The sequence below is a fragment of the Triturus cristatus genome, chromosome 5_1 (genome assembly GCF_964204655.1).
Source record: "Triturus cristatus chromosome 5_1, aTriCri1.1, whole genome shotgun sequence".
Taxonomy (NCBI): Eukaryota; Metazoa; Chordata; class Amphibia; order Caudata; family Salamandridae; genus Triturus; species Triturus cristatus.
The window spans coordinates 130,766,847-130,792,740 of record NC_140587.1 but is presented as its reverse complement, the minus strand read 5'-3'; the positions used below and the strand labels follow the sequence as shown (position 1 = coordinate 130,792,740).

Sequence of the window (25,894 nt, the reverse complement as noted above, 5' to 3'; positions counted from 1 at the left end):
TTGAATCTTATCAGAAAAAATCCTTCTTAATTAATATATAATCGCTGGGATTCCCCGTAGCGTAAAGAAGGTTTACTGAGTTTCCTTTCCTTAATTTGAGATTGATGTTTGCTGATTACATCCTTCAAAATAATATAGTTTTTCTCAATCAAATCTGGACACTTCATTTCACTGATCTCTTTTTCTAGTTCAACAATCTGGGTCTTAAGTTTCTCAACTTTTCTTTCTGAATTCTTTATTAAGATGTTCACCATTAAAAATGACGTGGAATAGAGGTTGTCCTCCCACTACTTCAGATGATCGTCCTCCAGATCATCGAAGGTTGGGAAGATTAAAATCCTCAAGCCCCTAGGGACACGTTGATTGTCCATATAGTTCTTAAGTGTTACACCATCCCACCACTTAGAGAGTTCCGATTTTTTTAATCTCTCAAGTCTCAAAAATTTACTTTTAAGACTATCTATAGTAGCATTCTCCTCTAAAAGCTTCTGAAGTGGACAGCCTTTAGCAAGGAATCTTGGTAATGTTGGCTTGACCACATTAATCCATTCATGCAGCACAGCCTCCCTGACAGTAGAGTGAAGATGAAGGCCCTCAGGTTCTTCTCTTTGGTATGGACTGAAACAGTACCCCTGGTGTCCCTCGAGTATTACAGCACTTCAGGCAGCTCGGGACCATGCTCAAATCACCCTTGGATCTCTTCAACATCACCCCCCTTCCTTCCCATATCTCAGGGGAGAGGAGTCTTGGAGCCTTGGCATGGAAAGGACCATCTCATGCAGACAAAGCTGCCTCCACGGCAACCTGAATCATATGTTGAATTAAATCCATTGTGACTCTATGCTGAGGCAGGCTCAGCCGCTGCCTCTCCCGGGCACGCTCCGCGGACTCCAGCAAGGGGACTCTGTACATACATCACGTCTGCTACCGCAGGATGCTACCGCTCCCCAAGTCCCACCTCAGAGCCTCCTGTGAGGAGACTCTATACATCCGGCGTGTCTGCTCGTGCAGGATATCACTGCCCTCTTACACTGGGTAAGAATGCCATACAATACCTCGCTATACGGAAACTGAAATATAGAAAGAAATATACCCCAGTGATGGGGATCACAACCATTGATCCCAGAAGTGAAAAAAAACAGGAAGTAGCCTATGACAACTTCCTCTTTATAATGGGTAAGAAGCAGGGGCGTAGTTCGGTCAGTAAGACTGGAGGGGGTGAGCTTCAGATTTTCCAACAATCACGCTGGCACATAATATAACAAGCAGGGCGCATGAGAGGGCCTAACGGGCAGTGAAAAGGGAGAGGAATGTGGATTGGTAGGAGCACTAAGTGAGAGAAAACACAATATTTTGCAAAATAACCAACATTTTTGAAGACTTTCAAAATGGAGAAGAAGAAAGTGTGTGTGCTTTTTTGTCTGTGTGTATGTAAAATTGCTGGTGAAATCTGATAGACACCTCGCCATACCTGACAGAGAGTACCCTTAGCCAACTGTTTAACAGAAAATACATTTATTAGGTGGGTGTAACCGCCCAGACACCTCCCAGAAGCTATACCCCTGGTAGGAAGTCAGCCATACTTGTAGTTTGTTTTAAATATTTGCCTTGGTGGGGAGACCCTCTCAGTGGCCAGAGATGCTCTCTCACACAGTAAGGCCTGGGACTAGGAGGACGAAGGAGGGGACAGTAGTGTGCCAGGCTCTCAGTAGACCCAGCCCGGTTTTTCATAGGTGGCAGCTGAGAGTGGACACTGCATGTTCAGGGTATGTTCCCCCCCTGACCCAGGAATCTAGGCCGCCAAGGCATAGATAGGACTTAAAACCTCCTTGCGCCCCCCAGTTGCAGCAATGGTTGGGCTCATGGGAGGCGCTGTGAAGGCTGGTTCTAGGCACAGGTCAGCACAAAGTGATCACCGGAGCTCTCCAGGACGCCAGACAATCCTGCAGGTGCTGTGCAGCAGTGACCAGGACACATAATAAATGATGCACAGGCCGCCTGGGACTATATACAGGTGTCCCAGCTTGAGCATGGACTACAGGGGCAATGCATGGTCAGACGCGCCACGAAGTCTGCACGTAGCCGCTACATGGCATCTCTCTTCTCCCGTTACCTACCTGCCAGACCCTTACCCTCGAGAGACCTACACATGATACCTGCCAACTCACGGGTGCCACCATGTGACACACGATATCAGCTCCCATCACAAGGTCTCCCGGTGAGCAGCCGATATCACACAGTGGCAGGGAAAGCGAGCTGAAAACCACTGTAAATAGTTGTTTTCCAGCTCTTTTTCCGGGGCTTTGAACTGCTGACGTCCATTAAGGGGTGTAAAAAAAACAGCAGGACAGCGACACCAACCTCAGCAAGCTGTTTTTAGTTGAGAGATTCACGTTAAGGCGTAGCAATGAATGCCATGCGCGTCGTGTCTTGCAGAAATCAAGGCATCATTTTGCGCTCCGAAAAGATCTGGACGGCTGCAGTGTTCGGAAATCTATATACGCCTTAACGTGACTCAACTAAAATACGGACCTCCATCCAATGCTCCACGACTGTCCTCCACAGTCTGATGCTCCAACATCTTCCTGACTACCTTTTAATCAACTGATGGAGTTCTCATTTTGAATAATTTGATCATCTCCTGCTCAGATACCTGACGCAGTCCATGTTGACGTACAGTTGGATTACACCTCTGGTGTTTTGCCCCATCAGTTTCCTTCCATTTTCGAAGTCTCAGCTGTCCAACATATCACCTTGTCCTGATGAAGACCCGCTTGTGACATCCTTAACTCATGCGGATTCTCAGGGTCGAAACTTTTACATTTTTTTTTCCATCCAGGCTCCAACAGGCCAGCTAGTGCATACAGTTATATAATCCAATTATCAAGCTAGCGACATTGTTCTCTGGATTTGAAATTGGAGTTTGTTTTCCAAAATCTCTCATTGTAAATATATCTACAGTATTATGTCACCTTTGTGTCCAATACACTAAATTCGTCACTTTGTCACCACACTCACTATGTCTCTTTAATCACTTTCACATGCGCCATTTTATTAATTGAATTCTCGGACAGCCTTCTCTTGTTTGCCATGGTAATTCTTGACCTTATCTAAATATGAAGTAAAATATAAATTGCCTTGTGAATAGCATACAATGTTTGTTCTTTTGTGCGTGTTCAACTGTCACTTGTACTTAGAAATTCCAAATACTGCAAAGAAATTGTTTGGTCCGACAGAATCATTTGTTATTGATAACGTATATGACCAGGTTCTGAGAGATACTGGGTTACCCCATTGCTTTACAGATTTTTTTTTGGGGGGGGGGGGGAGGCAGGGTGGGGTTCAAAAGTGCCCCCCCCCCCCACCCTTTAAGGCCGCCCCTCCTCACGTGATGAAATTGATCTTCAAGTTGGCAGGTATGACACACGTTTAACTTTCCATATTTCGTGCGATGCCGCCAGGGGGCGTGGTCTTATCCGTTTTGAATGCTCAGGAGTGGCACGATCTCCTGCCAGTCATTCGTGCACAATCTAATCTTCTGACTGGTCACAAGTTGTGACAGACTCAGCTGTGTACCTCGCTCCTACAGGTGCCGGGACAGCTTTATGGGTAATCACGCGCTTTATACGTTCAAAATCAAGTCGTGAAGTTTGTGTAGGAAAGGGTTGGCTGTACGGGTTCTGAAAGGCAGTGGTTCATTTGTAATAACAGATGCATGCTGGGGCTCTGGTCAGGACCAGCTTGCACCAGCCCATTTCTCCTGTAAGCGCCGCCTAAAACAGAACCAACTACCAACCATGAAAGTGGGAGAGGACGCGCCCTTACGGTCAGAGCTTCTGACTTCAGAGGGTCAAACGAGGGTCAAATCTCAGCGTCTGCTCAACATTCTGTGATTCTGAGCAAATCACTTAATCTCCCCGTGCCTACCATAAATGAATGGGTCTTTAACTGGTGCCCAAGTAAAGCGGGTGCTGATGATTAAGTGACGGTGCTGAGCACCGGAAAGCACCGGCTCAAATTAATCACTGCTGAGGCCCTGTGCTTCCACGTGAAGTTTAGGGGAGAAAGAGCATTAAGAATGATAGATCTAAGCTGACGTCGAGCAGGCACATGCAGGCCTTGGTGGCCACTGACTGTGGCTACTGCGAAGTATTATAGAAATGCAGTTAGAATTACATATACAAACCGACAAAGATTACAGAAACAAATGCCTTCAAATTTGTGGGAGAGCGGCCCCATAGGGCTGGGCTCACCTGAAGGTGTTGTGGGGTGCAGGGCTTCTGATGAGCGAGGAACAGGGCACAAAACACAACAAACTGGCCTTTGTCTTAAAAGGAAGTGGTAGAGAGTCACAAGGGAGATGTGCTGGAGAAGGTAAGTCTGAAGAGGAAGGAGGCAAACAAACTGTGTGATCCTGGCCAACTCGCTTTGATTTTCTGCCGCAATATGGGGAGCATCTGTGCACTATTCAGTTCGCACTTGCACTCTATGAAAGAACAAAAATTCATTCATTCACATTGGAGAACATACAGAGGAATCCCCTTTTGAGGTAATAAAGCGTGGGAGGTCTAGTTAATTAACCTATCCTGTGTTATCACCAAAATGTGTCCCCAAACTGCCATGGCCGCCGCACATCTGTGCACCACTGAGCATGGTTAAGATGCCCCGGAAGTGATCCTTTGTCTGATGGAACAAGTTCACGTAGCGCTTTACCAGTCTGACACTTAGCACTTCTCATGTTAAAGCCCCCGGGATTTCACCTGTTTAATGTTCGACAGCAAACGTGCCCTTAAAATAATCAAGTGCGGTGTTAATGATCGAGATAAACTTGAAACTCGCTTTATGAACTTTCTAGATTAGAGAAGCCCGCCCAGGGGGCTCTGAAGCGGCCTCGTGGGGGTGCCTTTGATGCTGCACGAAACTAGGAGTATTATTAATAAGAACACTAAATACATGTATGCCAAAATAAAAATACGAAAGACTAATAATGCTAAAAAACAATAATACTAATAAAACTACCCCTAAGAACAAGATTGACAAAAACAACAACAACAACAGGGATACTCATAATAATAACACATGTAGTAACGTGAAAGGCACTATTAATAATGATAGTAATAATAACGGCACCAATACAAAATAGAATAGTGATATTACTGGCAGTACTAACAACAGCAACAACGAAAACAACAGAAATAGTAAAGATAATAAAAAGAACTACAGCATTAGTGCTGATTAATAACAATGAAAGTAATATCCAGGGCACGTACCTGCTCCAGCTCCTTCTGCAGCTCCAGCGCGCGGATGACGATGGGGCCGCGCACCGCGTACTCCACGCGCTTCACGCACGGGTTCATGGAGTCCAGGGAGAGCACCCGCTCCCGCGTCGTGCCGTTCTCCATCCTGCCCAGGGCGCTGTCCAGCTGCTGCCGCTGCCGCTCCTGCGTCGACCCGGACACCGTCCTGCGAGACAAGGGGCGAGAGCTCAGAGGTGGGCGCCAAGGAGATGCTACGCCTGCGACCTGCCGCGCAGCGCTGGCGGGGCTCCGGAGCCAGCTCATATCTAGCGCCTCGCTACGAGGGAGGGGCGCTGGCTAGAACCGACGGGGAGGTGGCCAAAGTTCGTCTGGCGAGGCTCCACGCACCCCCTCCACCTGGCACTTCCAGCGCTCTTTCTATGTATCGGTGTTATTTGTATAGCACACACTAGCGAGTAATCGCCTCAGTGCGCTTGAAAGATGTACGCCCCCACGTGGCACGGTCAGCAGGAGCAGAAACTTTCACCCGGTGTCATGAACTTCTCCTTAAACAATTTGTGGTTAGTCTGGCACACACTACAAACTGAGCCTTTCGAGGTCTCCCCCTGGTGGTGCCTCCTCTCCGGGCAGCGGAGGTTGCCCGGGCCGGGAGATCACGAGGGTTGGCAGTCTCTGGTATCGCCGACGTGGCACCTTCGGTGGCTGTCGGAGCTCTGAGACTCCGGCTCAGGATGGAGGGAAACTTTCCGCCTCTTACGAAACTTTCTCCGTCCTGCCCCCTCTCTCCGGGTGATGTGTGTCCCGCACAAGACAGGCGTCTCTGCACTCTGCGCCGAGGGAGTGCTCCAAGGCGCTATATCGCACTGGGTGCAGCCGTGGGTCGGGTGATTGTGCGCCAGTCGCCTGCCAGGCTGGCACTGGTCCACGGACCAGGCCAGAGTTTGATCTGAGCACGGATTCAAGATGAGCCAGGGCTGCTCCAGAGAGCTCCGGCGAGCCAGGGAAGGCGGCCCAAGAGTGACAGCGGGGACGGGGCGCCTCTCGCCCCTCCCTCCAGGCACACAAAGTCTGCAGAGCAGGTTCCTCTCAGAAGTCACCCCAGGCGCTACTGTGTTGCAACCTGCCCTGCTGCGGGGGCGGGAGATTCCCACGGGCGGAGCAGAAGCGAGAGACTGCTTTCAATGTACAGGAAGAGAGACATGCAAGGGGCTGACTTCTACAAGTGACCCTACCACAGACTCAGCAGAGCGCCACCAGCCTGTCTCTTTCGTCCTGACATCCGTCTCTCAAATAAAATGCCTTCACTATCTATGGTGTGTGTGAAGCGTTTCTAAACTGTCTCTTTCTACAGTGTACCTGTGTTGAGGCATCCGAGTAGGCTGTCTCTTGCACTCAAGCCCGTCTCTGAGTATGAGGAGCGGCTCTCGGATGTCTCTCATACCCCGTGCCCGTCTCTGAGCGGGAGAAGTGGCCCCGGGCTGTCTTACAGTCTTGAGTTTACTCTAGTCATAAGGTAGAGCTCTGCGCTGCCTCTTCCACAGGCTGTGGGCGTGAGGCGATATGTGCATGGTTTCATTTCTTTTATTTATTTATTTAATGCAGTTTTATACAGCGCGACCTTTACCCAAAGGTGTCAGAGCACTTTACAAAAGAACCAGGTAAGTTACAAAAGGTACACAAGATAAACTAAACACGCAAGCAAGTTACAGGTGCACAAGATAGGCAGATCAGGCTAACAAGTTACATATATGGTGTTACAACGCTAACAGGTTGCATATTTATATTGTAAAAATATGAAAGGTGACAACGTTGGGTTGAAACAGGAGTATAGTTCATATTCACACAGTTGTCCTCATGTGAGTGCTGATGGTCGTAGTGGTCAAGAAATTGGTTGAGTTATTCCAGGAAGTGTCTTTGGAGGAGGAGAGTCTTAAGGTCTATTTTGAAGGTACGGAAAGAGGTGGTGGTTCGGAGGGATGGAGGAAGCGAGGTCCAGATTCTGGTCGCATTACCAGAGAAGGATTGGGCCATAAATATTTCCCTTTTGAAGGTAGGAGGTTCGAGCAGTACGTTTTCCGCAGTGCGTGAAGGTCTAGAGCCGGCTGAGATTTTGAGTTTATTAGCCAGATAGCGTGGGGTGGAGGTGTGCGGGGCTTTGTGGGTGACACAGGCCGTCTTGTAAATGGACCTTGCTTCGATAGGAAGCCAGCGAGACAACAGTATGGGTGAGATGTGATCATTTCTTTTAGCTCCATATACTAAGCAAGCTGCTGAGTGGAGGATGGATTTTAGAGGGGAAAGGGGATTTGGTGAGGCAAGCAAGGAGAGAGTTGCAGTAGAAAGAACCAATGATTGGATCAAGGTTATTAGGTCTTGCTCAGGAAAGAAGCGCCGAACCCCCCAGAGAAGGCACAGTAGGTAACGTGCATTCTTGGCGATGGTATTGATATTGGACTGTAAGTTGAGCCTTTTGTCTAGGATGACTCCTAAAGATTTGTTACACTGTCAACAATCGTATGCCTGTTGAGAATGTTCAGATTGTTCATCTAAGATTGGATAGGAGGAGGAGACAGTGAGGTCGAGAGGAGAAGGAATTCTGTTTTGGAAGGATTCAGTATTTGTTGATGAGTAGACAGCCAGTGATGGATGGAGTTGAGTGTGTGTTGAGGATTGAAATGTCATGAGTGGAAGAAACCTTTAGGTAGATTTGGGTGTCATCTGCATATAGGTGTTGGACTGTCTCCTACACCCAGCCTGTCTCTGAGTGGTAGAAGTAGTGCTGGGCTGTCTTTTACACCCCCAACCAATCATTTGAAGAGAGAAGAGGCACCGGGTGGGCTGTCTCTTCCACCCTATGCCCACCTACGTGTAGGAGAAGTAACATTGGGCTGTTTCTTACCCCTTAGTCCACTTATGTGTGAGAGAAGTAGCACTAGTCTGTCTCTAACAGTAGAGCCACCCCTGCTTAACAAGATGGAGGCACTGGGCTGTCTCTTCCCGCATTCTGTATCGGTGTAGCATAGCTGCACTGGGCTGTCTCTTACCCTGAACCTTCTAAAGTGTGGAATAGGTAGGACTGGACTCACCGCCTCTTACATAGGGGTGGGCGGAATTTGCGAAATTCACTTTCACAAACTATCGCGAAAATGTCAAAAATCTCCGCAAACATGCGGAAATATCGCGAAGACGCAGACGTTTTTTCCCGCCCGTTCGCGGTATTTTCTGCGTGATCGCGGCTCGCCATCTTACCCATGCGGTTGCTCACGGGCGCAAGATCTCAATCATCTCATACTCTCGCTGTGCATGTTCGCGAGAAGAAAGACATGATCGCTCGACAAGTGACGTTAATGCGGGCGCGAACTGTCGCGAGACAGCGCAAATGGCTACCAACAATCCAACAACTTGTGGAGAACGTGACCAGATCGGGAAAACTCGAACGCGGGGATTCAGGTAAAGCGATTGCACGCACGCGAGAATGTGTTTTTTACAGCGCGAGCAAGAAAAAAAATTCCGGTAAGATGCGGATTGCAGAAATTTTGACATTTTCGCGCTTTCCGCGGAATGCGAAAATGTCAAATTATCACAATTTCCACGAGCGGAATGGAATTTTAGCCCAGGCCTACTCTTACACTCTCGAGTCCAGTTTTCTTGGGGAAAATGACACACACGTCTCTTCCCTCGCTGGCCGATCGTGAGATAGAGCACGGAGTTGTCCCATACTCGTGTACTGGCCTTGGTGTGTGAGAGACATGGAAGTGGGCTGTCACTAACCTCACACAACTGCTCTTTGTCCAAGGAAGCTCCGCCTGTGTCTTACCTTGAGAGTGGGGACCGGCTGCCTCAGTGTGAGAAAAGTGACCCTGGGCTAGATCTTTTTTGTCTGGACCTGTCTCTGCAGGGACATGTGGCCCTGGCTGCCTTTTTAAATCTCGCCTAGCGTTGCAGCGCATGCGCTTCACGCTCTGCGAGGTCTATTGTCATCAAGTCGATTTCGGAAATGGAGTGGAAGCTTCGCCCGTGCTTTTGATTGGTACACGTCACACTTCATGCTAAACGCTCGCTTTCTATTAGAAGGGAGGCTTGTTTGTTCCCTCCCTGTATCCTTTTCAGCTCACCCATCCGGACTTGATTGTGCATTTGCGGCGTGACACGGTCTCCTACATTAGTCAGCGAGCTCTTTTTTTGTTTCTTTATTCACGCAATGACGACAGCTTGTATTTATAAATTGTATGTTTTTAATTACTTTGAGTGCAGCGCCCGCTAGTGACAATGCACTCACTTTATGTGTACAGGTGACGGGTTTATTATTTCAAGCACCATTGACGACGGAGTATCCGGTCGTCGGACTGAGGGAAGAATGCACAGGTGGATTTATTCACAGCGTGACAGGTGCGGCGCTGGTTGGCAGCATTAGCCGCTGTTTGTTTGCCAGCCCGGGGCTAGTTATTCCATCATCGCTCACTCGGGCTCAGCGGAAGACTGTCTGTCAGACCGGGAGAGAGCGGACTGCTTCGCAGTCGCGAGCCTTCCTGTGATTGGTCGGTGCTTCAGTGAGGTATGGTTACGGTAGTTACAGGGAGACATGGCGCACCCGCGGCCCGAGACTACAAGTCTCGGGCTATCCCCACTGGCCTGCCAAGGTGAGTACGGGGGCTGGTGGTGCTTATGGAGCAGCAAGGAGGGATGGAAGGAGGGCAGGCACAGCGGTTCAGCAGCAGGAGCTTTAAGATGAGATGCAGCTTTTTCTGCTGTCGCCTGCAGAGCACAGCATCCCCCTTGTTCGCAGTTTTCTATTCGTCATCTTTACCAGGTCCCCTCAATGCCCAATTTTTGCCCCAGTCAAGAAACTGCAGTGCTGCTTCAGGGAGAGCGGCACACCCATCCTCAATTGGGGAAGGCCTGCGCTGATGGGCAGCAGATCTTGTACCAACAGGGAGGCAAACCCCCCACCCTTCCAGTGTGAGAGGCCAGCATCTTTTCCAGACAGACACTCTTTTGCCTCCCCGATAAAAAAAGCCTTGTTTTTGACAACTAACCTAACCACTCATGCTCCTTATCCCATGCAGAGAACCACACACTCCGCTCATGCGGGAAACCAGTTCACCACCCACCTCTCATCCCACCTAGGAAACTCAGCCAATCCCCTCTCAGGATGTGAACCACGCTTAGAATATTTTTCAATGAAGACGAATCCTTCAATAATTGCAGTCCTCAAAGCGCGTGACGATCCACTGCGCGGGCAGCACAACAGCGTCAGTCTGTCTGCTGTTGGCCAAGACTGACGCTTTGAGGACTGCAATTATTGAAGGATTCGCCTTCATTGAAAAATACTCGCTTCTATAGATGGGCTTCACAGCATATGTAGGTACAGACCACCATTTTGAACATTCGTGATTCACAGGTCAGCGCGACAGCACCGCTTGTGATTAACACCAACTCCAGAGTTCCTCATCACCGTCTTCATACACCTCTCTGTGTATCATCAACACAGCAACAGTGCTCAGCTACCCATAGAGTGCCAGCCTTCACTCTCACTTGGGTACCCGGCTGGGTGTCCTTGTGAGTATCTCGTTTTCCTTTTCCTCCTTCACCCACTGTTGGCACGTACACCTCCCGCGGTTGCGCATTCTACCCGTCAGATGTCCCTAAATCCACAGGTCCTGATGAGACCCTAGATCACGTACAGGGTCGAATTGTCATTGGTAACAACCATTAACAGCGTATATTATTGTATATGGCTGCTGTATATTGTGTATGGAGTTGCTAAATGGTCGGCTTTTTTGAATACCTTGGAAACCTTGTAAAATACTGTCACAATTATGTCATCAATATTTTAGGTTCCAGTTTCTCACTGGAGACACTAAGCACATTTTTCTTTTTCATTGTATATAGAATTGTGTTTGTAAATTATAAAATATGATTGTAACAAACTAAAACCATAGGTGTATGTGGTTTCTTTGCTCTCTGACATCATTTTAACCCTTCCATTGCGATTGTGCACCTTATTATCTAAATATGTCTCTATTATTCCACAGGAACCACTGTTTCTGACAATAATTTACCCACCCAGGTTCCTTAGTGAGTTGGGTTCCCTTGTCCTTTTCTCGAATAATTTATCATAAAGCAGGAATGCCACATTTGATTGGGAACGGCCGTAGGCCACTAGTGCTACTATCATTTACTTATGCTGAGCTGAGGCAAGAGCGTCACGTCACCAGCGGTTTCTAATGGTCTCTGTGCAAGTAGGAGACCGTTAACTCACACTACAAAGGAGATATTGTTATCGGGTGCACTGTAAACTGTAGACCCGGCCTCAAGGAATAAGTGCCGTGCTAAGTACCGGGAAGCACCGGCACAAATTAAGCACTGCCTACCCCCACTATAACAAATAACAAACCCATGAAGTGGATTAGAAACCTTAAACAAATCCCTCCTGGTGAACTTGAGTCAAAACTTCAAGCTCAACTTCATCTCACCCCACTCTCCCAAAATGCTACAGAGCTCACCAAACATTTCAATAAGACAGTTAGCGACATCCTTGACCAAGTTCCCCCTCTTAAACTAAAACAACAAAGAAAAATTCAATCCAAATCATGGTTCAAACCTGAACTGAATAACAAAAGACTATAACTCAGACCAGCAGAAGTGTTAGACTTGGCATCTTTTGGCGTGTTTCTCCTGAGTTTTTGCTCTCTGACCTCCCGGATTTGACTCTGTTTTTGCTGGCGTAGTGTTTCTGCACACATTTCTCACTGCTGATCAGTGGTAAAGTGCAAGTGCTCCTGTGGTAAACTGTGTTATGGATTGGTGTTTCCATGATTGGATATTTGATTTACTTGTTAGTCCCTAGTAAAGTGTACTGAGTGTGCCAGGGCCTGTGAATCAAATGCTACTAGCGGGCCTGCAGCACTGATTGTGCCACCCACGTGATTAGCCCCGAAAAGGTAACTCAGACCCGCCATTGAGGAATCTGCGCGCAGTTTGTAACTGCCATGTCGACTTGGCCAGTGCACACACTGGCCAGTCCCTAACCTTCCCTTTTCTTACATGTCAGGCACCCCTAAGGTAGGCCCAAGGTACCCCTGTGGGCAGGGTGCAGTGTAAGTGAAAGGTAGGACATGCCCTGGTATGTGTTGCATGTCCTGATAGTGAATTACAGCCAATTTCGTTTTTCACTATTGCAAGGCTACCTATTCCTCATAGGACAGAATGGGAAGTTTGTTATAACATCTTATAAACATAACTGGCCCGGGGAATTAGGTAGGATAATAAAGTTTAATGTTCCTGAACTCAGAATCTAAAGATGCATCTTTTAGTGAAGGTGATTTTTACTTTCTGTGTTTGAAAATACTACTTTTAGAAAGTAGGTATTTTCTTGCTCAGTCATCCCGTGTGCCTCCGCTGGAATGTGGATTGCCTGTCTGGGCTTTGGATGACAGAAGGCTGGGGGAGCAGGAGTGGCTCTGATAGTCTAGGTGGGTCAGGAAAGGGCTGAATAGACCTGGGCTGTGATGGGGGAAGGAGGAGGAGATTTCCTTGCTCCTCAAAGGGCCTGGTCTGCCTCTGACAAATGCTGTCTCCACCTCCTGCCAGGAAATCACACCAGAGAAGGCAGAACTGGTTCAGGCTGGGCACAGACACTCTCTGCCTAAGAGATCAAAGGATTTGGGGATATAAATATTGGGGCCCAGAACCCTGAACTTTAGAACTCCTTTGGATCAAGAAGACTGCCAAGAAGAAGAGCTGGAGAAGCTGTGGGGAGGAACTACCACTTTGCTGTGTTGGCCTGCAGTGGCTGCTTCTGTCTTGGGCAGTGAGAGAAATGGATTGAACTTTCTGCAATCTACTTTGTGAGTCTCTCCAAGGGCTGGAGGTAGAGCCTGCCCCCTGTTCAAGAAGTCTGAGGAACAGCAAAGACTTCAAGCTCTTCTGCCCTCAGCACTGGGACTGTGCGTTTTGTGCTGCAACAAAAGAACAGCAACTCAACGACGTCTACGACACCGCTGCTGACTCCGTGTCCTGAAGGCACTGCAGAGGGCACCGCCGCAACGCGACTCTGGTCTCATCGACACCTATTGATGCCACCACCGAGCCACTGCTCGCACCGTGATCTGTGGGAATCGCACTCCGCACCGCTTTGCTTAACGACGACGCATTGACATCGCAGAGGGCACTGCCACAACACAGCACCGCAACCCTGGTCTCACTGCTGATGCTGCCACCGAGCCATTGCTCACACCGCGACCTGTGGGCACCGCACTCCGCACCACCTCACTTCACGACGATGCCTTGGTATTTGCGATGCCGTTCCACGCCGAAATCGATGCCGCTGCTTGCACCGTGGTTCGAGGGCACCACTTGTAAAGAAACATGACACACCGCCTTCATCCCGCACCGCAGCCTTGGCCCACCGACGCAGGTGCCATCGACTCCAGTTCATCAGCCGACGACAGTGCTTCAGCAAAGACGACGATGCCGCTTGCACCGTGACCTGCCAGCAGAGTGACGAGCACCGCCTTCATCTTGCACTGCGACCCTGGTCTCACTGACGATGCCATCTGATGCCACCACGAGCCGCTGCTCGCACCGTTCCCGGAATGCACCGCATGCCGCACCGCTGCACTTCGCACCGCAGCACACGATGCCTGCCCACGTCAGTGCTCCTGACTCCAACAGAGAGAAGATCGACCTGCAACGTGTGCGACTTAGAGGGCCCCGACGACTCCTGCACCGACCTGCAGAACCGACGCCTGCAGACGCCGTGGTTTTGGAAGCTCAACGAGAGGTCATTGATGCCCTGCATTTCTAAAAGGTACTGTTTGCGGGTCTTCCAGACACAATAGCTGGCCCGCGACGCCGCGGTCAGGCAGAACTGTTTGGATTTGTTTGCTCATGTTGCCGTGATGGCCCCGGATGGAGCTATCGACATTAAGGAACCGTTTTTAAAGCGTATTATGGGAACTGTAGCTTTTTAAGTAATGTATTGTGGATTTTTATCGTTTTTGGTCTTGTCTTAAGTATATAAAAATATTGGATATTTATCTAAACTGGTGTGGTTTCATTTTATAGTGCTTACACTGTATTACTGTTGGTTATGTGCAAATGCTTTACACACTGCCTCTAAGATAAGCCTGACTGCTCGTGCCAAGCTACCAAGGGGGTGAGCAGGGGTTATTTTAGGAGTGTAACTCCCTTATCCTGACTAGGAAGAAGGGTCCCTATTTGGACAAAGGTGCAAGCCCTTGCCAACTAGAGACCACCATTTCTAACAAGAAAGAACATGGAGACAACACCATTCTCCCTCACACATTGCCCTCCTCAGATCTGCCAGATGTACTTATAAGAAGCACATTTTCAATGAAAATGCTTCCTTCTTCCGAGCTCAACTTGATTGTGCCAAAAACGGCCTAGAGAACTGTTAACATTGTTAGAAAACAAACATCATCTGCCACCCCCCGCCCCCAGAGATGACGGTGTCAATTGCGAGATATGAGGATTTTGCCAACTTCCTCTAAGAAAAAATAGCCAAAATTGACCAATCCTTCTCTCTAATCCAGTATCCGCTCAACTCCCTATCTGCCTCTGACACTGCCATAGACATACCTTCTTGGTCAGCACCACCTTATACTACTAACCACCTACCCACTCCAACCTCACCCGTTACCATCCTTCCTAACGTTTAACTGAAAAATAACGCCTCCTAGCAAAATTTCCGTCCCGTGACCGAGCTCGAAGTCTTTAATTTCATAGCTAAACTAAAGCTGACCTCGCACACCAAAGACCCATCTCCCTTCTACCCTTGTTCACAATCTTAACCACATCATTGCCCCTCACTGGACCAAAATCATTAATACTTTCCTCGCCTCTGGATGTGTCCCTGACTCCCTCCAACTCGGACAAATCACTCCTATTCTTAAAAACCTCACTGCTGACCCCAATGGTCCTAACAATCTCCGACCTATCTCTAACCTCCCTCTTCTGGCTAAAGCCCTGGAAAAATGTGTCTGACTCCAACTGGACAAACACATAGGCAATTTCAACTTACTTCAATCTGGTTTCAGGAAAGGCTGCAGTACAGAAACCACCATGCCATCCCTAGATAATGGTGATGCCAGCCTTCTCATACTCCTTGACCTCTCTGCAGCGTTCGATACAGTTAACCACTCTTCCTTACTTAATTCGCTTCAAACTCACTTTGGCCTTAATGGTATGGTCCTCAAATGGTTCTCCTCTTTCCTCCAAAACAGAACCCAACAAATCAAAATTAAAACCTACCTTCTAACCCTATACCTGTCTCCTTGGGCGTACCCCAGGGCTCTATCCTCTACCCCTCTCTCTTCAACCTATTTATGGAACCCCTTACCCTCATTCTGAAACACGCTGGAATCACACCTCTACGCTGATGACACCCAACTCTACTACTAAATTAAATCCCTCTCTGATATTCTTCATTAAACCACTACCCTGAGCAAGATACAATCTTGGATCTAATCCAACCATCTTAAACTGAAGACTAAAAAAACTGAAAATATTCTCTTCTCACCAAAAAATAATCGGCTCCCCATCCAAGGCTGGATCACGGATCTAAATGCCCTCAATTTCTCACTCTCTCCACCTGACTCGGTGAAATCCCTAAGTTTCACTCTTGACAAAACCCTGGATCTTAAAGACTGCATAAAAAACTCACTCCTCGACACCTTAAGAAAATCAAACCCTTTATTCCTTTAGATGACTTCAAATTGGTCGTCCAATCTCTAGTCCTATCGAAATTGGACTATGGCAACGCTATCCTCCCAGGAACCCCCAAAGTTCACCAAGCCCCACTCAGAGCCGTACTCAACTTTGCGGCCAGACTCATCACTGAATATAAACAATTTGACCACATTTCCCCAGCCCATAAAGCCCTACATTGGCTCCTCGTTGAAGGTAGATGCTTCAATAAGACTGCATGCATCACGCATAAATCTCTTCACCAACAAACCCCTGATTCGCTCCATCTCGTCCACCCCGCTTTTAAAAAAGAAATCCACCCAATCTAGCTCCTTCTCTGGGAACACCCCGAACATCTGGAATGCCCTCCCACATGACCTGTGCTGTTACCCTTCCTACCTCAACTCTAAAAAAGACCTAAAACATCACCTTTTCAACTTATACTGGGGTCCTTAACCTCTCCTTTGACCGTACTTCCTATTTCCCCTGCATCGGTTAGCTTCAGTTTCTTTTCTAACCCGATCTTCACACATTATCCACTCTTCTCTGACCTTAACTCCTACTCCCATGTCTATTATTTTCTATGTTCATTTCCCGCCAACCACCTGGAATTCCCAATCTCCCCGTTTCTTAACATTGAATTGTACCAGCATGTTTTATTACCATGAAGAATTGCAAACATTATTTTTGCCCACCTCTAACTTTATATGTGATATACTCGCTTACTTTGTTACCCTTTACAACTGTCTTTCTCGATTTCCTCTGTTCATATTAAGCGCTCTGATACCCCCGGGTCTAACCAGTGCTATATAAAACCTTTCAAATAAATAAATAATGGAAATATTGGTGATGCTTGGACTTCTGCACTTCTGGATTTATGGAAAATTTGGTGATGTTTGGACTTCTGCACTTCTGGATTTATGGAAAATTTGGTGATGCTCAGACTTCTGGAGTTATGGAAATATTGGTGATGCTTGGACTGCTACGCCTCTGGATGTGGTGAAATATTGGTGATGCCTGGTCTTCTGCACCTCTGGGTGTGATGAATTCTCAGCAGTAGATTGCCTTCTGCTCCACTGGATTTGTTGAAGTCTAATAAGTGATTGACCGTCCGTGCCTTTGGATTTCTAGACGTCTCATTGGTGCTTGCTCTTTTACTGGATGTGTGGTAATCTCAGTGGTTCATGCTGTGTGTGCCTCTGTGCTTGTGCTTAGTTCAGCAGCCATGAGCAGTGTCAAGCCGTTGGCACACCGAGGCAGCTGTGTGCATTGAACGTGTACTGCGGGCATCTCACAGACCTCGGATGCTTCCCACAGCAACTCTCACCAGAAGTCAAAGCGGTGCTGGCGGTCGGGGTCGCCGCCAAGTTTCTGTATGGTCTTAAACTCTTTCCTCTGCCTTTATTTAAATGAGCCAAGGATGTTTTGGTAGTTTCTACTGGGGCTACAGAAGACATAGAATATGGAGCAGCCTGTGTAATTTCAACAGCGGTAGTCTGATTTAAGGTTTGGTGTTGGAAAGAAAAATCTCCAGAAACTGTAAATACGGCGTACACCCCCAGCTGATTTTGCTCCACCAGGAGGAGGTTAGTATTGTGGAGGACAGTATTGTGGAGGACATTCAGCTGGAGGGTTCTAGTCTGGATAGGGACACCAGTGACTCCAGGACGGCAGCGGTAACAGGGATTATAGGTGGGACCCAGAGGTCTGCCTTAGAAATTAGAATTTATGGGTTAATTCAGTAATTCTGGGGCCAATTCCCCAGGTAATTTCTCATTTTGCCCTGGTGATTCTCCTGGACCTTTCAGCTGCTCCCTTTAGCCAAGAGGTGCAATCACCCGAGAACCTGGTCCGATTCTGGCCTGTGTTGGTGGTCGGGTTGTTGGAGGGGTGCAGTCTTGTAGGATTATTTTCGTGCCACAAACACATTACATATAAATAAAAGAAATGTGTCAGTGGCAATGAGGGCCAAGATTAGGGAAAGCTCGACAGTGGATTTCAGTGAATTTCCTGATGGCGAGAAGTGGGTTACGCTTGGGGTTTGCTGTAAACCTGTGTTATAAATCTCAGATACAGCCACAGAGCGTGTTATTTCATATCTACTGGACTTCACTGTTGATGGAAATATTGTCTGAAGGCATTGCAGCATGTGTTGGGCTTGCGCTCATATCATGGGTACTTCTCAGCACCTCCTTTGTTGATGAGGCATGGCCCTGGACTCCTGGAGAGAGGTTTCAACAGGGTGAAATTAACATTAGGACAGGTGAGTTTTTTTCTCTATTAACCGGATCTTCATATGATATACCAAATCCTTTGCCTTTTAGCTTTGCTTTGAACATCTGGAGTGGTGGTGGCTGCGAAGAAACACTTTTTCAAGGTAGTGGAGCAAAGTAGAAAACTATTGTTTGAAGAGTGTATTTGGATTCGATATGAAAGTCCTGGCAAATGCAAGGTCAGTAGAGGCATCACACAGGGAGGTGTGAGGATCTGGGGTCTGCATTTAATGAGCTTTAGGATTGATTAGGTTGGACTGCCATTCGAAGTTTGGTTTATTTTGGAAGGCTTGTATCCCTTTGCACCCCCCATTGTTTCTTCCCCGAGTCCTAGAAGTTGAACTCTCAGGTCATCCGGTTTGAGTGTACTTACTGTACCGTGCCAAATACTAAGTTAATATGTTTCATGCTTGTGCAGAGTAAGCTGGTAAGAGTTAACTGAACCAGTGCATCTACTCCGGGGACTGTTGGGTAATCCGAAGGCCACAGTTCGAATCATCATCATGGCGAATAGCTGAAAGGCTGAGCATCATTACACTGGGTAATAATTAACAGCTGCGATCAGCGGCAAAAGACAATATAGACAATATAGCGGCAGAGCACACTATAGAAATGTGCATTAATCAAGCACTTTAACAAAGAAATAGATTCAACTGGACTTGCAGTGTATGGTGTGTGATTGCTGTGACATAATACACCCCACTTGCAAGCCGAGCTGCAGACAGTTGGCCGTCAGACTCCTCTGTGCATCCCTTCACCTTGGAATAATCCTGCTGGCAGGCTGGAGCATCTCAAATATCCTCGGAATAAGGCTAAGCCCTGTGCTCGGGGACTATAGAGCAGAGCCATAACCCGTTGGTACTATGGGCTGTACCACAGGGCACAGCTTTAATCCTTAGCTGACAAGTACTGCGGGCGGAGGCACTTGGCACATAGTGTGTCTAAACTGGACGAGCAGAGAAGATTGGGGTCGTCCTAGAAGCATTGCTTATTATAAGTGGCTAAATGCATTTCCTTTTTTTTAATGTTTTGGTTTATAACCATTATTTCCCTTAAACTGAAGATTAACATGGTGTTGATATATATTGTAAGAAATTGGGTCAGTGATTGAGTGGGGCGAAAACCCTCCTTAAGCAACAACCACAATCTTTGGCAGAGTGAACCGCAAAAGTCACAAAATTAGCCTGTGCTTAACCCGCTGGTTGCTTGGCAAAAAGTTGTCAGTCTCAGCTTAACTTCGAGGCAAAGTGTAAAGTATTTATGCAGCACACAAACAATAATAAAGTAAAAACAGAACACAAAAAAATCCCACTCCAATTCAGAAAAATAGGTAGAATTTAATATATCAAGTGACACACAAACTTGCGCTTGGATACCCTCAAGGTGATTAGCTGCACACTACAAATTCACATAACATAACACAAATCCACTCAGGAGAACTGGAGACATTGAAATCCGAAGGTTTAGATAGAGCCACTAAAAGCACAAAGCACAAATTGATAGCATTGTGCTAGACAAGTTCAGGCCCACCACAATGGAGTGCAAGATGGGCACAAGACCAAGTCTGGACCGCTGAGATTTGTACCTCATGTTCCTAGTGTGAGGTCTACGCGGCATTACTTTGCAAGGCTTCGCCTGCTTGGCGTTGGCTCCAATGAAGCTTTCAGCTGTGCAGTGGGACGTTGCGCCATTTAGCATCTGTTTCTAAGATGCTCTCAGCTGTGCAGTGGGACGTTGCATCATTTAGCATCTGTTTCTAAGATGCTCTCAGCTGTGCAGCGGGGCTTTGCGGCATTTAGCATCTGTTTCTAAGATGCTCTCAGCTGTACGGCAAGGCTTTGCAGGGTTTTGCGTCACTCTGTGTCGTTTCAGACGAATCTTTCATCTGTGCGGCAAGCCTTTGCATCGCTCAGCGCCAGTTATGACAGCTTTCGGCTGTGCAGTGAGGCTTTGCACTGCATTGCGTCAGATTTGATGGAACCTTCAGTTAGGCAAGGAGTACTTCTGTTTGATGCCAGTCAAGCATCCAGACCCTGGGGAGGACCCTCTTTGGGATCTGGGCTCCTCTTCAGCAGAAGCCAACAGGGTCCTGTGCAGCGGGATAGCTGGGCAGTTGCAGAGAGGCCCTTGGAGCTCGTTGTGTCCCTTTAGCTCAGACAGGTCAGCCAACTGACCCTTGGAGTCACTCGGGCAGCCTGGGATGAAGGTGGAATGTACATTCTTTCTTCTCAGAGAGCAGAACAGGCCTCAAGCAGCAGGGCAGTCCTCTGTGGAACAAGGCTGTCCTCAGGCAGCAGGGCAGTCCTCTGAGGAACAAGGCAGGCCTCAAGCAGCAGGGCAGTCCTCTGAGGAACAAGGCAGGCCTCAAGCAGCAGGGCAGTTCTCTGTGGAACAAGGCAGGCCTCAGGCAGCAGGGCAGTCCTCTGTGGAACAAGGCTGTCCTCAGGCAGCAGGGCAGTCCTCTGTGGAACAAGGCTGTCCTCAGGCAGCAGGGCAGTCCTCTGTGGAACAAGGCTGTCCTCAGGCAGCAGGGCAGTCCTCTGAGGAACAAGGCAGGCCTCAAGCATCAGGGCTGTCCTCTGAGGAACAAGGCAGGCCTCAAGCAGCAGGGCAGTCCTCTGTGGAACAAGGCAGGCCTCAAGCAGCAGGGCAGTCCTCTGTGGAACAAGGCTGTCCTCAGGCAGCAGGGCAGTCCTCTGTGGAACAAGGCTGTCCTCAAGCAGCAGGGCAGTCGTCTGAGGAACAAGGCTGTCCTCAGGCAGCAGGGCAGTCGTCTGTGGAACAAGGCTGTCCTCAGGCAGCAGGGCAGTCCTCTGAGGAACAAGGCAGGCCTCAAGCAGCAGGGCTGTCCTCTGAGGAACAAGGCAGGCCTCAAGCAGCAGGGCTGTCCTCTGAGGAACAAGGCTGTCCTCAGGCAGCAGGGCAGTCCTCTGTGGAACAAGGCTGTCCTCAGGCAGCAGGGCAGTCCTCTGTGGAACAAGGCTGTCCTCAGGCAGCAGGGCAGTCCTCTGTGGAACAAGGCTGTCCTCAAGCAGCAGGGCAGTCGTCTGAGGAACAAGGCTGTCCTCAGGCAGCAGGGCTGTCCTCTGAGGAACAAGGCAGGCCTCAAGCAGCAGGGCTGTCCTCTGAGGAACAAGGCTGTCCTCAGGCAGCAGGGCAGTCCTCTGTGGAACAAGGCTGTCCTCAGGCAGCAGGGCAGTCCTCTGTGGAACAAGGCTGTCCTCAGGCAGCAGGGCAGTCCTCTGAGGAACAAGGCAGGCCTCAAGCAGCAGGGCAGTCCTCTGTGGAACAAGGCAGGCCTCAAGCATCAGGGCTGTCCTCTGAGGAACAAGGCAGGCCTCAAGCAGCAGGGCAGTCCTCTGTGGAACAAGGCAGGCCTCAAGCAGCAGGGCAGTCCTCTGTGGAACAAGGCTGTCCTCAGGCAGCAGGGCAGTCCTCTGTGGAACAAGGCTGTCCTCAAGCAGCAGGGCAGTCGTCTGAGGAACAAGGCTGTCCTCAGGCAGCAGGGCAGTCCTCTGTGGAACAAGGCTGTCCTCAGGCAGCAGGGCAGTCCTCTGAGGAACAAGGCAGGCCTCAAGCAGCAGGGCTGTCCTCTGAGGAACAAGGCTGTCCTCAGGCAGCAGGGCAGTCCTCTGTGGAACAAGGCTGTCCTCAGGCAGCAGGGCAGTCCTCTGTGGAACAAGGCTGTCCTCAGGCAGCAGGGCAGTCCTCTGTGGAACAAGGCTGTCCTCAAGCAGCAGGGCAGTCGTCTGAGGAACAAGGCTGTCCTCAGGCAGCAGGGCAGTCCTCTGTGGAACAAGGCTGTCCTCAGGCAGCAGGGCAGTCCTCTGAGGAACAAGGCAGGCCTCAAGCAGCAGGGCTGTCCTCTGAGGAACAAGGCAGGCCTCAAGCAGCAGGGCTGTCCTCTGAGGAACAAGGCTGTCCTCAGGCAGCAGGGCAGTCCTCTGTGGAACAAGGCTGTCCTCAGGCAGCAGGGCAGTCCTCTGTGGAACAAGGCTGTCCTCAGGCAGCAGGGCAGTCCTCTGTGGAACAAGGCTGTCCTCAAGCAGCAGGGCAGTCGTCTGAGGAACAAGGCAGGCCTCAGGCAGCAGGGCAGTCCTCTGAGGAACAAGGCAGGCCTCAAGCAGCAGGGCAGTCCTCTGTGGAACAAGGCAGGCCTCAAGCAGCAGGGCAGTCCTCTGTGGAACAAGGCAGGCCTCAAGCAGCAGGGCAGTCCTCTGTGGAACAAGGCTGTCCTCAGGCAGCAGGGCAGTCCTCTGTGGAACAAGGCTGTCCTCAGGCAGCAGGGCAGTCCTCTGTGGAACAAGGTTGTCCTCAAGCAGCAGGGCAGTCCTCTGTGGAACAAGGCTGTCCGTAGGCAGCAGGGCAGTCCTCTGAGGAACAAGGCAGGCCTCAAGCAGCAGGGCAGTCCTCTGTGGAACAAGGCAGGCCTCAAGCAGCAGGGCAGTCCTCTGTGGAACAAGGCTGTCCTCAGGCAGCAGGGCAGTCCTCTGTGGAACAAGGCTGTCCTCAGGCAGCAGGGCAGTCCTCTGTGGAACAAGGCTGTCCTCAGGCAGCAGGGCAGTCCTCTGTGGAACAAGGCAGGCCTCAAGCAGCAGGGCAGTCGTCTGAGGAACAAGGCAGGCCTCAAGCGGCAGGGCAGTCCTCTGAGGAACAAGGCTGTCCTCAAGCAGCAGAGCAGTTGTCTGTGGAACAAGGCAGGCCTCAAGCAGCAGGGCAGTCCTCTGAGGAACAAGGCAGGCCTCAAGCAGCAGGGCAGTCCTCTGTGGAACAAGGCTGTCCTCAGGCAGCAGGGCAGTCCGATGGGGAACAAAACAGCCCTTCCTCTGTAATGTTCACAGGCCCAGGAGTGTACATAAGAGTTGCTCTGAGGGTCCAATATTTATACCTGATGTCAACCTTCAAGTGGGGAGATCTAGACTACCCCTACATCAGGTTCTAGAAAGTTTTTCCTTACCCTCTCAAGGCTCCAAGAAGTCTGGGGGTGACAAAAGACTAGACTCAGGTTCTTTGGTGAGTGTGCTTGAGGCAGCCGTTTGAAATGTAAGTGGGGCAGGAAACAGCTGTGCCCCCAGCAATTCAGGCAGATGGCCCATCCTGCCTACACCCATTCCCCCTTATTTCACTGTCTGGCAGGAATATACAAACCCCAAAAGCCGAGCTATTCACAGTTATGTGACCCAGGACAAAGGCAGAAAAATGGTTCGGGCAGGAAAATGCAAACTTTCTAAAGGTGGCATTTTCAAAATTGATTTAAAATCTGACTTTTCCATTACATAAGATTTTAAATTACAGCTACTAAGGCCTACCTGAGTGGTGACATATGTAATACAAAGGAAGATTTAGGCCTGTCAAAAGGTCAGATCGAAATGGCAGATTACAACTGCACTACAGGCTGCAGTGGGAGATATGAGACTTGGTTAAAGAGGCTACTTTAGTCGGTGGCACAATGAGTGTTGCAGGCTCACGAGTAACAATTACATTTACAGGCCCTGGGACCATGTAGTACCATATCCTAGGGCTGTATAAGTAAATTAAATGTGCCACTTAGGTACAAGTCAATTTAACTTTTCTGCTTGCCCTGGCAGAAGCAATGACATTTTCCCTGCCCGTGCTCCAGCGGGCAGGGGACAGTGTCCTTGGGGTTTGGGTTCCAGTGACATTGTGTTAAAGTGGTCCCCAGGGGATGGGGTTCCCAGGGCCACACCATGGCATGAAGAGTGGGCACGCATGCCCCCTCCCCAGCTAAAAATTCACTGGGCTCTCGAAGATGAGGACCCCAGGCCGAAAGTGGCTCAGGGATGGGGCGCCATGTACACTCTCCTTTTTTAAACTAGCAAACCCTAGAGCCCGAGCCCACCCTGAGGGGCTTGAAAATCCACATGGCAGGAGCCCAACTTCTATTATTTTGTGCAGATCTGTGGTTCTGTTCTGATAACGAAAAAATGCCTTTTTTGGTTTTTCCGGCCCCAGGTGTATCCTTAGCCAGATCTTATATTTAGATCTGTTGTGTGCATAGATTTTCCACGGCACGATATATAGCTGCATTTTTCTCCTTAATTTTTCAAAAAGTGCTGAATGGATTTACACCAAATCACAAAAAGCAGCACACTTTCTGGATCAAGATCTAGCATTCTGGCAAATGTGTTATAATTCCGTTCAGCAGTTTTCGCTTTAGCAGGGTCTTATTTATTGATGGAAAATTGCTATAGGAAAATGCATTCAAGGACCCCCCCCCCAAAATAAGACTTTAAAAAAAAAGTTTTGAGACAATTCAAGAAATGTTATAAGCATACCCCCCCCCCTCCCCCTGCAAAAAATCCATTTTCTATGGAGACATGGTCCTAAAGCAACGATCACCACTAGGTAATAGACACATATAATTAACAATTAAAAAAAACTGTTATATATATATATATTTTCTTGAACTCCGTAGGCTTTGAGCAGGGTTTGATAGCAACGAAGCACAGACCACAAGATAAACCAGCAAAGATTTATTCAATAGTTCCCTCGACCTTTACAGCCATGACGCGTTTCAGCCCGGAAGGGCCTTGATCACATGACACGCTCTGTCAGGTGATCGGTTAATTTATAGCTTTTTTTTTAAACTCACTCTTTTTTTTGTTTTTTTGTATATGCAGTGGTTTCAACAAACTTTATAAGGTGCTTAGCAGTAAAGTGCAAGTGCATGATGAATTCATATTCGCAGGAAAACACAATTTTGTATTTAAGACACATGTTGCAGCGCATTATAATAGACTAGAATTGTTTACATTTAAAACAAATTAAATAAATAAATAATTCAATTATGTTAAAATGACATTTGTTTCTCTCTAGTCAGATAACTTAATTGTAGTTTGCAATGGGAATGGTATCTGCACCTATATTGAATGGCTGTTTATGTTGACACTGGCGAAGTTAAAAATTGCCGTATGAATACTAAAACTTCAAACCAACAGCTGAAAAATCCCCTTTGCATAAAATAACAAGGTTAATCTATTCAAAGATAAAAGCCAAATTATTGATTATTAATTTGCTAAAAAATTTGCATGTGTAAAAATACATAAATGAAGTGCAAATACCCGCTTTTCTGAGAGATTCACCATTTCTACTGTATCTAAAAGTGCTAAAAAAAGTTTATCTAAGATACCTATAAAAACTCCTAAAATAACCTCTAAAATCACCCCTATGTGCAGAAAGTAGTACCATTAATGGTATCTTGAAAAATATTTGACAGTGAGGGCGGCGGTCGTGTTGTCTAGTAAAATGCCATGTATAGATGTTGTTTTGCGTTAATGCCCTATAATCTAGTGTTCTATAAATTGATATCTAATAGACTGCTCATGAAAGAAATTATACTATTTACAGACAAGTATAAAGCTCCTCAGTTGCGTTGAGACCTGTCGGATGTTTTGTGTCTAAATTAAGAATATATTTAGTTTCCATCCGTCTCAATTCCTTTTGCCTGATTCCCCCTCTTTTGTTGTGTGGGATGGAGTCGATTAAAAAATAGGAAAGGCCTGTCGGATCTGCGTTGTGTATGTCATTGAAGTGCCTAGCCACTGGATATTGTTGGTCCCTGTTTTTGATTGCTCTTAAGTGCTGCAGTATTCGCTTGTGTGCTTGCAAGATGGTACTGCCGATATATTTAAG

General features: G+C 48.2%; 1 protein-coding gene across 4 annotated transcripts in view; it reads right to left on the bottom strand.

Moving 5' to 3' along the window:
* GPT (glutamic--pyruvic transaminase) overlaps positions 1–25,894 on the bottom strand; it is a 424,858-nt gene that overhangs the window by 236,683 nt on the left and 162,281 nt on the right. For 3 of the 4 annotated variants that reach the window (XM_085604573.1, XM_085604575.1, XM_085604574.1), the window contains exon 2: positions 5,271–5,463. In XM_085604573.1, the coding sequence (XP_085460699.1) occupies positions 5,271–5,402 (132 nt within the window). In that variant the 5' untranslated portion in view covers positions 5,403–5,463. Of the gene's footprint in view, positions 1–5,270; positions 6,363–25,894 lie in introns of those variants that run through there. The other variant, XM_085604572.1, reaches the window with a different exon arrangement.